Source organism: Ursus arctos, unplaced genomic scaffold, assembly GCF_023065955.2.
Source record: "Ursus arctos isolate Adak ecotype North America unplaced genomic scaffold, UrsArc2.0 scaffold_37, whole genome shotgun sequence".
NCBI classification, from domain to species: domain Eukaryota; kingdom Metazoa; phylum Chordata; class Mammalia; order Carnivora; family Ursidae; genus Ursus; species Ursus arctos.
Window position 1 is genome coordinate 15,783,594 of NW_026623053.1, and position 13,858 is coordinate 15,797,451.

Consider the following 13,858-nt stretch of genomic DNA (forward strand, 5'->3'; position numbering starts at 1 on the left):
TCTTTTTCAAGGGCTGTTGTGATCCACGCGAATAAAACTGGACGGACCTCCTTGTGCTTTTTCCTCAGGTTCACAGATTGGAATATATCAGTACCGGAGGATTCCTGCCCTGTCCCCTGGTTCTGGGACTTGCGACCAAGGTCGGATGTCCCCGGATGGTTGTTTAATGGAGAGGACTCAGCAGACTTCGTAGTATTAAGTAGCCCCAAAAGCAGATCCTTGATTTGTCTTGAGAAACTGAAAATCATCTTTTAAGAAGTTGTGCTTCGGTTCTCCGCCCGCACTCCCAATTCCTTAATTAGAAGTAGGGATATTTGAACAGTGGGGGCTGTAGAAGTCGGGGCTTTTTGAACATCTCTATCTGGTGCTGATCTCAGTGCATGATGACTTTCTGTTTCACTGGTATTCGAAACTTTTCTAAGCTTTGGAAGAGCAACCCATACCTTGGCCTAAGCCCAGGACACTCTTATCTCTCTCTCTTTTTCAAAGACTGTTATGGCGTCGGGAACCAGCAGAAGTGGTTTTCTCTTAAAACAGTGTCTGCACAAAATACTAAAGCAGGGAATCTGCTGATTGCCAAGGCCAGATATTTCAGAAAAGGAGATGAAGGCAGTAATAAGCAAGTTTCTTCTGATTCGCATCTTTTTGCAGCTGGAGCGGCTAAGAAGAGATCACAGATGAATCCTCATAAGGAAGATCATGCCTTGCCACCTGTGAGGAACACTATTCAACTCCCAACAAAACCTTTGAATTCACAAGAGTGGGATAAACTCAAGGAAGATTTCAAAGGAAAGACTAATTTTGAAAGTTGGATCATTTTACAAATGGCTCACTCCCATAGCTCTATAGATGTGGCCAAATCTCTGTTATCCTGGGTAGCTGCAAAAAACAACGGTATCGTAGGCTATGATTTGCTGGTCAGGTATTTGTATCTCTGCATCTTTCATAAGCAGACATCGGAAGTTATTGATGTTTATGAGATCATGAAAGCCAGATACAAGAGATTAGAACCTGAAGGGTATACTCTTCTCATCCAGGGATTAATCCACTCAGACAGATGGAAAGAGGCCTTGCTGCTGTTAGAGGATATCAAAAAAGTCATGGTCCCTTCAAGAAGGAACTACAATGATTGTATTGAGGGAGCCCTCCTCCATCAAGATGTAAACCTAGCTTGGAATTTGTATCAGGAATTGTTAGATTATGATCTTATTCCTACGTTGAAAACTTTAAAAACATTCTTTGATTTTGGAAAAAACATAAAAGATGATCAATATTCAAACAAGCTACTTGACATTCTTTTGTATCTAAGAGATAATCATCTATATCCTGAAGAGTCATTTGCACACAGTATAAAAACATGGTTTGAGAGGTAATTTTGATCTTTCTTTATATGTCTGTTTTTAATACCGCTACCTAAAAGCAGCCACCTCCTTTTCTTCTTGTCGCTGAGAATTACTCTATTCAGATTATACTTCTTTCCTTTTCTCAGATTGTTTCCCTTTAAAGACAAAATTTTGGGACGCCTGGGTGGCTCATTTGGTTAAGCATCTGCCTTCAGCTCAGGTCATGATCCCAGGGTCTTGGGATCGAATCCCGCATCCGGCTCCTTGCTCAGTGGGGAGCCTGCTTCTCCCTCTGCCTTCTACTCTCCCTGCTTGTGCTCTCTCGCTCTCTCTCTTTGGCAAAAAAATAAAATCCTTAAAAAAATTTTTTAAAATTAAAAATAAAAGAAAATTGAAGACATTTCTTACCCTTTAATAAAAGTAATAGTATAAGCAAACTCTATTCTCCATCACATAAAAGGGAAATTATCGAGCGACTTGTATATTTTCATGTATTTTTTCTTCGTAGAAGGATCATCTGTTTTTTTCTAGGTGTTCAGTATGATGTACTTACAAATAGCACTTGGGGCTGGAGTTCATGGCAAGAAAACTGGAACTGTCTTTGGGTCATATTAGTGTTTAAGAAGTTCTTCTGAAACCTAGTTACTGGTATCTGTTTAATCTATGCATTTCATTAACTTGGATGGTTAGAGCTGATGGGGGACCCTGATCAGATATGATATTCAACAGTTAAAAATGGAAAATCTCATTGTTCCAGTTCATTTTGGATCTTTCCATCATCCAGCTGTTCTCTCCAAGGCTCTCTGCTTTCTCTTTGCTTTTATTCATGTTACTGCTCTGTGCCTGTTTATTGCTTTAGCCTTTTATTCACTTATTTCTTCACCACTAACTTGTTTCAGGCTCTTTTCCTAAAAACGTATTCCTTTTCTGCTTTTCTCTTTGCTATTCTATATTCTCTTTATAGATCTTTGAAGTAGTAACCATGCTTAATTATCTTATTTAACAAATTTATTGAATATCACTGGAGGGCCTAGATTGTGAAAATCTTGAATGCCAAGGATTTTGGATTTTATTCTATTACCTTGGAGTAGAGTTTTAGAAAGGTAATTGCCGATACAAAAAAAGGTTGGAGAGGGATTAAGATTGGAACTAAGGTGCGCAAACAATGAATCATGGAACACTACATCAAAAGCTAATGATGTACTGTATGGTGACTAACATATCATAATAAAAAATAAAAATAAAAAAAAGATTATGGAAGATTGGAAATAAGGAGATCTATTTGGAGGCAATTGCAGGTTTGAATGAGAGATGATGAGATCTTGCATTAAGAACTAGGGAAGGAGAGAAGGCAATCGAATCAATAGAAGCTGATAGTTGTATATGTAAGAGGAAGGAAAGGATAAGTTGATTGAGCAAATAAATCAAGTAGTTTTGGATGCCTTCATTTGGCTCGGCACTGTGGGTGTTTGGTGATATAAAAGATGTTATGATGGCATTCACAAACTAATTGGTAATGTAATACTTGACAGTTTATAGTAGTGCATAAGAAGATAACATAAGGGAAGGAATTACTTTGGGCAGAAACAATGTCTGGTAGATTTATGGAGAAGGTTAGAGTTGAGTTTGATTTAGAGGGTACACTATTAATGTCAGCTACCGGGTCCCCTGAAGGCAGATATAGATGTGAAGATGAGGGTTGGATGACCAGAGAAGTGAAGGGAAGAGGGAGGTCCAGAGTAGGGTACCATTACCTCCTTAGCCCCATCACAGTGTATCACCTGCTCTTCTAAATAAACCATTCTAGGAAAGTATCCTGAACCTTTCAGAGCTCTTGACTACTGAGTTTCTAAATAAAATGCCTATCTTTTGGTTCTGTAGGAGTCTGACCTCCTAATGATCTGGTTTTGCAATCTTTTTTTGTAGTGTTCCTGGAGAACAATGGAAAGGACAGTTCACAACAGTCAAGAAAAGGTAAAGGCCAATTTTTAATGTTTAACTCGCTTGATGCAGGTTTAGTAGGTATTGTTGCTACTGATCAAAAAATTTTTAAGAATACATTAGAGATAGGATAATTAAGAGAGTAGCCAAGAAAAAAAGCCATGTTTTACATGTGGAGAATTTCCAGTGCTCAAAATGTTTTTGCCATAAACTCGTGTAAGCCTTATGTGAAGCCTCAGAGATATTTTCCTCTACAGATTTGGGACCCGGTTGTGTTTTGAGAATGACTTTAAAAACTTTATCCGGGTGCCCACCAGTCTACTTTTTTTGGGTGTTCTGGCACACCTAATGTGGGTTATTAATCAGGTTTATAAACAGTTGGATGCATGTGATGATCACAAAGATTATAATGTTTTTTTTCATTACTCTTCAGTTTCCTCTTGTCCTAGGATTATTGATCTTAGAAAAAGTTCTTTTCCAGGATACCATTTAACATAAACTATTGTAATTACAGTGGTCATTGTTTGGGCTGTGGGAAAACCATAGAGTCTAATCACCTGAGTCCAGAAGAATACGAATTTCTTAAAGGAAAAATCATGAGGGATGTGATAGACGGAGGTGATCAGTACAAAAAGACAACACCTCAGGTGAGTCCCGAACAGGTTTTATTCCTTTCGTGGATTGCTTGTCTAGAGTAGGAATTGGCAATTTTTTTCTGTAAAAGACCGAATAGTAAATATTTTAGGCTTTGTGGGCCATCTGGTCTCTGTTGCAACTTTTCAACTCAAAATGCAGTACATAAGTGAATGAGCATGGCTGTGTTCCATTAAAACTATATTTATGAAAATACACTGTGGACTGGATTTGGCCTGCTGGCTATAGTTGCCAACCTTTAGGAGAGACTGCTTCAGAATTTAACAGAATAATTGGGGTGGACTATCCTCCATCTATTGGAGTCAGTCCTGTTTTATCTAGGCACAGGTCCACTTAAAGCCATAAAGACAGGTGCTCATTTTTTGTCTAAGTACTTCCAGAAAACTGTGTTCAGTAACTCCCATGAAAACATGGTTTCTCACAACTTTTCTAATGAAAAGAGTTTAAGGGAGCTTGACAAAATTATTTCCAGATTTTCTTAGTATTGAATTTGATTCCATAAGTCATTTTTAATAGCTTCCTTTTGCTATTCTTCAGTACTTTATACTGGTTTACTGAGATTAAGTTGAAGAACTAAAATGCTTTTACCTTGGGGAAAGGTCGCTTATTATCTTGCTAAGTGCTTTTTCTTCAAGGTACCAAATAAAAACAAGAAGTGAAAACTGTTCTGCCCTCTTACCTTGACTTAAAATTGTCACAGAATGCCCTTAGATCATATGAAGACCTTTAATCTTCAAAATAAAGTCAAAATATGGTCCATAAAAACATTAGCTTCATTGTATGGAATAACTTTTAGCTGATTTTATTGATAAAATTAGAGTTAAGATTTATTAAGTGATGCTAAGTACTTTATATTCGTTATCTTATATCTTATTTAATCCTTATAACCACCCTATATGGTATTATTTTATTTCTTTTTTACAGAGTGATTGAGACTTTGGGAGATTAAATCTGCCCAAGGACACCTCACTAATAAAATCTAGGTCTGAGTGACCCCAAAACCTTTGCTGTCACACTCTATTGCCTCTCATTGTGTGAAAAGTTCCAGTGACAATATAGTTCCCTATATACCTGAGAGCCAACTGGTTGTAGCAACTCTTAATGATTTAGGAATTTCTGCCTGCTGAAATATGATTTGAACAGATAAATTTCCTTTCTCTCATCAAACATCTATTGAACACTTACCTGTGTTTGCTGAAGTAGATGTTAGGGTAGATGCAAGGTTGAATGCAACTCATGTTGTTTGTTACCAAAGACTTACCATTTCTGTTATAGACTAGTTGAATAGTCTTCCCACCTTTCAACTATTTATTTAATAAAAAGAAAAAAATGAAAGAATAGCACAATGGAAGCCTACATACTCTTCATTTTGAGTAACCAGTTGTTACTATGCCACTTATGCTTTCTCTCCATATATGTTTCTGTGAACCATTTAAAAGTAGGTTGTAGACATATGACCTTAAATATTTCAGCCTATATCTTCTAAGAATAAGAAAATTCTATAATTAAATACCATCCTCACATTTCAAAACCTTAACCTTAATTCAGTGTCATTTAATAAAAGGTACATATTCAAATTTTCCCAGTTGTCACCCTGAAATGTATTTTATAACTTTTCCCACTCTGATCCAGGATTCAATCAAGATGTACTCATTGCTTTTGATGGTTATGTCTCTCTAAATTGAGAACAGCCTCTCCCGCACTGCCTTTTTAAATTTTTATGACATTGATTTTTTTTTTGAAAAGCCTAGGTTTTTTGTCTTATGCAGGGCTTCTCAAACTTGGTACCTATGAATCACTTGAAGATCTGGTTAAAATATAAATTATGATTCAGGTGTCTGGAGAGGGGCCTGAGAGTCTGTATTTTGAACAAGTTCCCAGATGATGTGATTCTGGTCTTTAGACAACATTTTGAGCAGTAAGATTGTGGACTAATTGATTGTTTTTTCCTCCATTAATCCAATGTAACAGCTCTTGGCTATGCACTGCATGGGTGATGCTGGGTGCTTAATGCCTCACAGCAGCTACATAATGTCAGGTTATCCTCACTATTGATGCTAAGTTCCATCACTTGATTACAAGGACAACTGCCAGATATCTCCATTGTAAAGGTACCTTTTTCCTTGGTAACCTTTGTAATTAAAAATTAACCTGTGGAGTAATACGTCAGGCCTGGGGCGCCTGGGTGGCACAGCGGTTAAGCGTCTGCCTTCGGCTCAGGGCGTGATCCCGGCGTTCCGGGATCGAGCGCCACATCAGGCTCTTCCACTGGGAGCCTGCTTCTTCCTCTCCCACTCCCCCTGCTTGTGTTCCCTCTCTCGCTGGCTGTCTCTATCTCTGTCAAATAAATAAATAAAATCTTAAAAAAAAAAAAAATACGTCAGGCCTATGCAGATGTCCTGTCATTCTTGCAGATATCCTGTTAACTCTTCACCCAGTGTTTTTTGTATCATGGAGATGATTTTTACCTTTGGAGGTTGTAAAGTGGTGATTTTCTAGTTATTTCATTCCTTCCACATTTATTTATTTATTTATTTATTTTTAAAGATTTTATTTATTTATTCGACAGAGATAGAGACAGCCAGCGAAAGAGGGAACACAAGCAGGGGGAGTGGGAGAGGAAGAAGCAGGCTCCTAGCGGAGGAGCCCGATGTGGGGCTCGATCCCATAACGCCGGGATCACGCCCTGAGCCGAAGGCAGACGCTTAACCGCTGTGCCACCCAGGCGCCCCTCCTTCCACATTTATTAACTGGTATTATTCTATAAAAGGTTTCTCTTTTTTTTTTTTTTTTTTTTTTAGAGCTCCTTTTTATTTTTTAAATTACCTTTTCTAGACATAAGAACTTCTTTTTTCTTTTTTTGATTAATTGTGTTAGAATTTGTTACCACCATCATTATTCTTTTTGTTGCTCAAATTGTCCTGGATTTGTCCTTTAGGAGCCCCTTCAAGCCATCTCCTGTGTCTTTTTGACATTTCCTCTACTACCCTATCAGTTTTGCCCCCAGTTTTTGCACTTCTCTTATTTCTAGCACAGGATGTCCCAGGCTCCCACCTTGAAGTGCTTCTGTCCCAGTGATGGAATCATAAATTGAATACTTTTGTTTGACACCTCTCCATGGTTAAACATTGCTATAATTCCTTTTTAATGTGTATCACTTTAATTCTAGCTTAATAGAAGGAAGATTTGTTAGTTTTCTTTGTTGGCAAAGACTTAGAACCCAGAGCAAATCTTCCTCTTGGAGAGGTTATAGCGTAAATGGAGTTGCAGCCTCTGGACTATTGTGAGAATAGCAAAGAGTAGTCATACATTTAATTACTGTAATTCACAAAGCAACTGGATATATTCACAGAAGGATTGGAACATTTTAGGTCAAGGGAAATTATTTTCTCTTTCTCTTTCCAGGTATGCTTCCCTTTCCCCCTCACTGAAGGTCTCCAATCCTGTATTCCATCTCTTGTCACTGCCTTTCACTTTCAGGCTATTAATATAATAATAATAATTGCTACCATTTATGAAATGATTGCCATATGTCAGGCACTTCTGTAACTAGATCTGTTACCCTCACAACCTTGCAAGGATATCGCCATTTTGAAGATGGGGAAGCTCAGGAGAAGCAATGAGTCCATGGTTAAAGAGCAGCGAAGAAAGTCGTGTGATGTGACTGGCTTGTTCAGGGTTTGGTTTTTGTGGTATCGGTGCGGTAGAAGGGGCAGGGATGGATCTAGAACACTGCTGGTGGATAGAAGTAGAAGCAACTCTTTTTCTGGGACCAGCGGGAAGGAATTAAGGATAGTGGACAAGTTAAGTGTGTTGGTGCAGCAAAGAGTTGAGAACATATATTCACACCTCTTAATTTCTCTGAAGAGCCCGAGGCAAATCGGTCATTTGAAGGTGAGAGAAAGTATGATAGCCTAAGCCTAAGGGACCTTGAGGAGAGTTTTAAGCATTGGAAGTTTGGATTATTTGTGAGAGGTTTGGGGAGAGTATTGCCGAGTGATGCTGAAGCCCCAGCTGAGGCCAGAGAGCCTGAATGTGTAATGGCATTGATCTGTGAGACATTCTCAGCAGTCCCGGACCGTCCAGGTACAGGAATAGAGAAGGCAGATAGATGGATGGTACAGGAGTTTGCTTGTCTGGCGCAGTTGGAAACCAGGAGTTGAGGATGGCTCGATTAAGGGACCATGAGGTCAAGCTTGATGGGAAGTAGAGGGGCGGGAGCTCGTGAACTAGGAGACAGTAGAGACAGGAGCGGATTGGAGGCTCTTTGAGGTTGAAGAGCAAGCATAAGTGGAGTAAGAATGACAAGCGGGAGATTTTGATCAGTGTGTATTAGATCGGTGTATATTTGACCAGAGGTAGAGTGCTCTGCAGTGATGACAAGGTCCAGAGTGTGAGAGTTAAGCAGATGAAGAAACAGAGCCAAAAGTGCAAGGTGTGCAAGTACAGATTTATTGAGAGTGTCCGTATGATAGTATTAATGGCAGCTGTGTTTATAGAATGCTTACCAGGTGCCAGGTAATGTGCTTTGTTACTTAGGCTGGTGATGAAGAACAGAGGTGGCAAATTCTTGATAAATGTAGAGGTGCCTGGGGTGACACAAGGTGCTAATAAAGAGGAGGAGTCAGCAAACTATGGCCTGCAGAGCAAATCCAGCCCACTCCATGTTTTTATAAATAAAGTTTTATTGGAACACAGCCACACTCATTCATTTATGTGGCTGCTTTTGCCTTGCAGAGTTGGGTACCTAGAAAAGAGACCATGTGGCTCATAAAACCTAAACTGTTAAGTGTCTGGCCCTTTACAGAACAATTTGCTGACCTGTGGTGTGAGGTAAGGAGTGGAGATGTAGTGAGGAGCAGTGGGTACTAGAAAAGGGCCTCTTCTTTCTCCTCACTCCTATAGCATGCTTTGAGAGAATGGGTTGCTTAAGAACAAAGTAATTAAGAAGTTATTGATAACTTCAGGAAGAGCAGTTTCAGTCATACACTGACTCATACATCGAGTGTAAACTATACTTTTGAGAAGTTTAGATGAAAGCAAGAAGAAATGAGGTAGTTGTGACTGCAGGATGGTAGAGATCAAGGGAGGATGTAGGGATGTGGGAGAGACTTGTGCATGTTTAGGTGATGAAGAAAGGGTGTCAGTAAAGATAAAAATGTCAAGTAAGGACAGGTAGGAGAGAGAATGGATTACTAATGAGCAAGGTTCAGAAGTAGGAGGGGCTGCCAAAAAGAGTGCAAATGGGGGAAGTTTGAAAGGAGAGTCCTCATTTGAGACTGTAGAAAAGAAAGTGAAGAAAAGAAAGTGAAGATGGGGGGACACCTGGGTGGCTCAGTCGGTTAAGCGTCTGCCTTTGGCTCAGGTCATGATTCCAGGGTCTTGGGATCGAGTCCCACATCAGGTTCTTGCAGGGAGCCTGCTTCTCCCTCTGTCTGCCGCCCCCCCCCCCCGCTTGTGTGGGTTCTCTCTGACAAATAAATAAATAAAATCTTTTAAAAAAAATAAGTGAAGATGGGTGCAGATATAAACATATAGGTAGAGGGAGAGAAGTTTGAGGGAAATGACATCTGTGTTAAATGGGTACACAGCGAGAGGTTGGAGTCAAGTGGAAAGTGTAGTAGACACCAGATGGGAGTCTGGTCAACACTAGACAGTGAAGAAAGTTTGGAATGGTTGTTAAGAAGAATGGTGGAGATGCTAACTCCAGGCAGGATTGTGGCAAGGGGTGGATGCTGAGATTTGAATCAGTAATTTATAGACTTGACTTTACATGAATGTATGATTTAATATTTTTCTGACAGAGCTTGGCTCACCTGGAATGGCAGTAGTGAAGACAAAATGTAACATTAGCTCAGAGTTTGGGTTTTGTTGGTGAGGTGTGACAGTATGATGGGGAGCAAGGGAAGGTGGTTCTGACAGAGTAGTTAACATGATTGCCATGGCGCTCAGACTAGATGGGGAAGGAGGGAAGGCCAGAGAGCACTGTCGAGGAGAGTTCAAGGGGCTAGCAGTCTCAGTGTGGGGTAGAAGAAAAGGTTTAGTGGGAGTCAAGGAAAAGAATACTAGAAGGCTGAGGTCAGAGGGCAGGTGAAATCTTTGAGGCTAAGATTTTACAGGAAGAGCCATTCCAGGCCCTGGCAGATCCAGTGTCCAACTGTCAGGGTTTGACATGTACCCCAGGGTAAAATTCAGCTCCAGAGTGTCATTTCTCAAAGATTTTTCATCTCTTGTTTTGTTTTGTTTTTGCTCACCGTTTGTATTAATCTGTTAGGGCTGCTAATAGAATACCACAAACCGGATGGGTCAAACAACGGAAACTTATTTTTGCACAGTTCTGGAGGCTAGATGTCCAAGATCAAGGTGTTGGCAGGTTTGGTTTCTCTTGAGGCTTCTCTCTTGACTTGCAGACCACTCCCTCCTTGCTTTGTCCTCATATGGACTTCCTCTGTGCTTGAACATCCCAGGTCTCTCTGTGTGTCCAGGACACCAGTCAAATTGGATTAAGGCCGGTCCTTATGACCTCATTTTACCTTAATCACTTCTTTAAAGGCTTTATCTCCAAATACAGTCACATTCTGCAGTGCTTGGGGCTAGGACTTCAGCATATGTATTCTGAGGTAGTCACAGTTCAGTCTATGACACTATTCATTGCATTATGTATGAAAACTATATCGTGTCAGCATTTTAAATTATTTCATGCTGGGAAAAAGTAGCTGGAACGGACTTCAATATCGCTTTCTAAATCTTGCTTGTAATTTAGGAATGTGAGGTACAAACCAAGGAGTAAATATCACATCTTTGTCTACTTAAAAAAAAGGTATGATGTCAGCTGACCTCCATAAGCACCTAAAATGAGAATTATCAAAATTATTTCAGGCTTAGGGGCACCTGGGTGGCTCAGTCGGTTTAACATCTGCCTTTGGCTCAGGTCATGATCTCAGGGTTCTGGATTGAGCCCTGCATCGGGCTCCCTGCTTAGCAGGGAGTCTGCTTCTCCCTTTCCTTCTCCTTCTGCCCCCCCCCCAACAGCCCCCACTCATGCTCTGTCTCTCTCTGCCTCTCTCAAATAAATAAGTAAAATCTTCAAAAAAAAGTATTTCAGGCTTATATGTTTTCATCAAATTAGAACTCTTTTGTTTAAAACAAAGTAAATGAGATGGCACCATCTGATGAAGTGGTTTCAACCTTGACTGCTGGTTAGAATCATTTAGGAGTTGCCTAAAAATTAATGATACCTGGACTCCATCCCCTGTAGATTTTGGTTTTAAGTGTACAGTTCAGTGATATTAAATACATTCACATTGTTGTGTAACCATCACCATCATCCGTCCCCGTAGCTCTTTTCATCTTGTAAAACTGAAACTCTACCTATTAGACAATAACTCCCCATTCTCTCCTTCTTCCCAGCTGCTGGCAACCACCACAATACTTCCTGTCTTTATGATTTTGACTACTGCAAGTATAAGTGGAGGTATCTGCCTTTTTTGACTGGGTTATTTCACTTAGCATAATGTCCTCAAGGTTTATCTATGTTGTAGCATATTGCAGAATTCCTTCCTTTTTAAGGCTATTCTGGGTGGACATGAATTTCAGAAGGGATACTAATCTACTACAATTTTCTTTCTCCTGGGTACGTATCTAGCAGTAGAGTGACTGGGTCTTATGGTTGGTGTGTGTATAGCTTTTAAGAAACTGCCAAAACCATTTTCCAAAGTGGTGTCTCATTTTACATTTCTACCAGCGCTATAGGAATATTACAGTTGCTCCACATCCTGGTCAGCACTTATTATGGTCAGGCTCTGCCTTAGCCACTCTAATGGATTTATAGTAGTATTCCATTGTGGTCTTAATTCACATTTTCCTAATGACAGATGATGTCAAACATCTTTTTATGTGCTTAATATTCCATTGTATGTATATACCATATTTTATTTATCCAAGTGTCAGTGGACCCTTGTGTTGATTATGCATTTTAGCTTTTGTGAATAATGCTGTTTATGAGAGACCCTGCTTGCAATTCTTTTGGGTATATACCTGGAAGTGTGATTGCTGCATCATGTGCTAAATCTATTTTTAATTGTTGGAGGAACTGTGTTTCACAATGGCCGCACCATTTTACATTCACGCCAACAGTGCATAAGGGTTCCAATATCTCCACATCCTTGCCAACACATACTGTTTTCTGGGTTTTTTTTTTTTTTTAATCGTATCTATTCTAATGGGTATGAGGTGGTATCTCATTGTAGTTTTGATTTGTATTTCCCTAATGGTTAGTGATGTTAAGCATCTTTTCATGTGCTTATTGGCCATTTGTATCTCTTTGGAGAAATGTCTGTTCAATTCCTTTGCCCATTTTTGAATTGGGTTTTTGTTTTTTGTTGAATTTTAGGTGGTCTATATATTCTGGATATTAGTCTTTTATTAAATAATATGATTTAAAAATAATTTCTCCCATTCTATGGGTTGTCTTTTTACTCTGTTGATAGTGTTTTATGATGTACAAAAATTTTTAAATATTGTGAAGTCAGGTTTGTTTATTTTTGTTACCATGTGTCTTTGGTGTCATATCCAAGAAAATCATTGTCAAATTCAGTGTCATGCAGCTTTTGTTCTATGTTTTCTTCTAAGAGTTTTATTCTTTTAGGTCTTACATTTAGATCTTTGATTCATTTTGAGTTCATCTTTGTATATGGTGTTAGGTAAGGGTCCAGCTTCATTCTTCTGTTGTTGTTGTTGTTGTTGTTGTTGTTTTTAAAGATTTTATTTATTTATTTGAGAGAGAGAGAGAGAGAGATGACAAGCTGAGGCAGAGGGAGAGGGAGAAGCAGACTCCCCGCTGAGCAGGGAGCCCAACGGGGGACTCGATCCCAGAACCCTGAGATCATGACCTGAGCCGAAGGCAGACCCTTAACCGACTGAGCCACCCAGGCACCTCAGCTTCATTCTTTTGTGTGTCAGTATCCAGTTTTCCCAGCACCACTTGTTGAAAAGACTGTCCTTTCCCCATTGAATGGTCTTGGCACCCTTGTCAGAAATCATTTGACCATACATGAGATGGTTTGGGTTTGTGTCTATTCCATTTGTCCATATGTCTGTTTTTATGCCAGTACTACACTGTTTTTTGTTTGTTTGTTTAGGATTTTATTTATTTAAGACGGTGGGGGGAGAGAGGGAGAGAGGGAGCTCAAGCAGGGAAAAGAGCACAGGGAGAGGGACAAGCAGACTCTATGCTGAGTGTGGACCCTGACGTGGGGCTGGATCTCAGGATCCCAAGATCATAACCTGAGCCAAAATTGAGAGTTGGATGCTTAACCGACTGAGCCACCCAGGTTACCCTAGTACTCCACTGTTTTGATTACTGTAGCTTTGTAATAAGTTTTAAAATCAGTTAGTGTGAGTTTTGTTCTTTTTAAAGATTATTTTGGTTATTCAGGGTCCCTTGAGATTCCATATCAATTTTAGGATGAGTTCTTCTATTTCTGCAAAAAATATCACTTGGATTTTGATAGGGATTGTATTGAACTTGTAGATTACTTTGGGTAGTTTTGATGTTTTAACAATATTAAGTCTTTCTATCCATGAATATGGGATGTGTTTCCATTTATTTATGTCTTTAATTTCTTTCAACAATCTTTTGTAGTTTTCTTTGTAATGTTTTTTACCTCCCTGGTTAAGTTACTTCCTAAGTATTTCATTATCTTTGATACTGTTGTAAATAGAATTGTTTTTGTCATTTATTTTTTAGATTGTTCATTGTTAGTAGAAATGTAACCAATTTTTGTATGTTGACTTTGTAACTTGCTTTGTACTTGCTACTTTGCTTTTTTTGGTATGGAATCTTTAGGATTTTCTGGATATATGATCAAATCATCTGCAAACAAAGATAATTTTACATCTTCCTTTCCAACTTGGGTGCT

The 13,858-nt window shown here is 39.2% G+C and overlaps 1 protein-coding gene across 1 annotated transcript in view; it reads left to right on the top strand.

The window, feature by feature from the left end:
• Positions 1-273: 273 nt before the first annotated feature.
• PRORP (protein only RNase P catalytic subunit) overlaps positions 274-13,858 on the top strand; it is a 138,247-nt gene continuing 124,662 nt past the window's right edge. The window contains exons 1-3 of the mRNA XM_026513588.4: positions 274-1,369; positions 3,270-3,317; positions 3,799-3,931. Coding sequence (XP_026369373.2) covers positions 381-1,369; positions 3,270-3,317; positions 3,799-3,931 — 1,170 coding nt within the window. The 5' untranslated portion in view covers positions 274-380. The remainder of the gene's footprint in view (positions 1,370-3,269; positions 3,318-3,798; positions 3,932-13,858) is intronic.